We start from the raw sequence: 2,346 nt of genomic DNA, 5'->3' as shown, positions 1-2,346 counted from the left end.
AGTAAGTCAAGTACATGCTCACATGGAGAGGTTCATGTTAAACCATTTCAGATTGGCCAGGTCTTCAAAACCAAGCTTGATGTTAAAAACTACTTGAACTCACATGCTATAGCAATAAGGAGGTCTTTATACCTAGTCAAAAATGACAAAATTCGAATTAGGGTGAAATGTAAAGGTGTTGTAAGTAAACCTTCTACAGGAGTTGATGGTGGTGGGCCCTCAACTAGAAGTAGGGCAAAGTGCAAGGGTAAAGATGCAATTGCCAATAAAGGTACATGTCCATGGGCAGTCTAAATATCGAGGGCTAATGAAAATTAGGATTGGTTGGTGAAAACAGTACAAGATGAGCATAAATGTTTGCAAACAAGGGCGGTTAAAGCTTGTACTTCCAGATACGCAGCAAACTTAATTGTTCAACAAATACAGAGTAACCCTAAAATTCCAGTGAAAGCTTTACACGAAGAGTTGTGCAAGAAATTAGAGGTAGGAATGTCATTGCAAAAGGTTGCTAGGGCAAAGTCAATGGTTGAGCGTATCATTAGTGGGGACTACCAAGTACAATATGGATTTTTGAGGGATTATGTGTTGGAGCTACTCAACACTAATCCTGGTACAACAGTTCGGATTGATGTGTATCCAGAAACCTCCCTGTCTATGACCACAAGAACTTTTAGAAGAATATATATCTGTTTAGGTGCATTGAAGTTAGGATTCAAATATGGGTTAAGATATTTTCTAGGTCTAGATGGTACTTTCATGAAGGGCCTTTACCCTGTGCAAGTGTTAACTGTTGTAGGGTTGGACTCAAACAATGGCATATACCCTGTAGCATATGCAGTGATAGAGACAGAATCAACAAGTAATTGGACCTGGTTCTTGGAACTGTTAGGAGAATATCTGGATCTGGGACCAAATTCAAACTTTTCCTTCATTTCAGATAGACAAAAGATGTGTATCACCTAACTTTTTTTTATTACCTTTTCTAAATACATTTGGTTAACTGATGTTGCATACATTGACTTTTTTTAGGGAATAATACCAGCAATGGAGAAGGTATTCCCTAGTGCAGAACACAGGTTCTGTTTGAGGCATATCTAGGAAAACATGAAGAAACAGTGGAAAGGAAAAGACTTAAGTGACCAGCTTCGGGAGTGTGGTAGAGCAACAACAGTCAATCATTTTAACAGAGCAATGGATGAGTTGAGTAAGATCAATGAAGAGGCTCATGATTGGGTGTCTAAGACCCCAACAAACACTTGGGCTAAATCTCACTTTAGTGGTAAGTTTCTAGAAAATTATTGAGAAATGTTAATCTTCCCTGTTGTATGTTTACTATATGTGTAATTGTCTTTTCTTAATATCTATTATTCAGGAAGGGCACATACTAATTGTTTGTTGAATAACATTTGTGAGGTATTCAATTGTCACACCCTGAAAACCAGAGGCGGAAACAATTTCGGGGTTGACTCCACGTTGAGTATCAAATCCAATGTACATAGTAATCACAGTAAACAACCATTACATTACATATATTTGAAAGTTTACATTTGTTTCAACAGTAAATTGTACAAGTGTTATACATATATCATATGAACAAAAGTTGAGACGAGTCTTCTGAGCACTCCGTCTTCTCCAAAAGATATCGCCGGGTACCTGTCTAACGTGGACCTGAGAATACAAGCGGTTTGAAAATCAGCATAAAGCTGGTGAGTTCATAAGATGTTTGTTTTCTGAAAATGTACCCGTTTCCTTTAGCTTTCCGAAAAGGTTTGTTATCCAAGAAAATCCCATATTTTCTTATGTAAAACAGTTTAGTTATCCTTCATTATAGTTCAATTACGCGTTATACGTTACCCCAGGAAAATCCCATATTTTCCTAATTACAAGACTGATTTAATATCACATAGTATAGTTTAATACACAAAACTATATATTGAAAATCTTGGGATTTCTATCCCGAATTAGATATAAAATGCTTTAATATACGTGAACTGTAGATGGAAAATAGTTTGAAAACCTTGAGACTAACATCCCGTACTACATATAGATTTAATACCATGGGACTATCATCCCGGACTAGATACAAGATAGTTTGTTATAAACCATGGGATTACTATCCCGAACTAGATATAAGACATTTTGATAAAACCATGGGATTACTATCCCGAACTAGATATAAGATAGTTTGATAAAACCATGGGATAACTATCCCGAACTAGATATAGATTCTAACCATAGGAATAACATCATGCAATAGATATGAACCCTATAGACCAAAAACCATGGGATTACCATCCCGTACTAGATATATATATCCAAAACCAAAGCCGTGAATAAATTTATATT

General features: G+C 36.1%; 1 protein-coding gene across 1 annotated transcript; it reads left to right on the top strand.

The window, feature by feature from the left end:
* The first annotated feature begins 205 nt into the window (after nt 1–205).
* Nucleotides 206–963, top strand: LOC111907767 (uncharacterized). Its single transcript, XM_052771579.1, has 2 exons — nt 206–271; nt 319–963. The coding sequence occupies exons 1-2, from the start codon at nt 206–208 to the stop codon at nt 961–963; spliced, it is 711 nt and encodes a 236-aa protein (XP_052627539.1).
* Nucleotides 964–2,346: the final 1,383 nt, after the last annotated feature.

The sequence above is a fragment of the Lactuca sativa genome, chromosome 5, assembly GCF_002870075.4.
Source record: "Lactuca sativa cultivar Salinas chromosome 5, Lsat_Salinas_v11, whole genome shotgun sequence".
NCBI classification, from domain to species: domain Eukaryota; kingdom Viridiplantae; phylum Streptophyta; class Magnoliopsida; order Asterales; family Asteraceae; genus Lactuca; species Lactuca sativa.
Note: the sequence above shows the minus strand (reverse complement) of the source record. Positions and strands in the feature narration are given on the sequence as shown.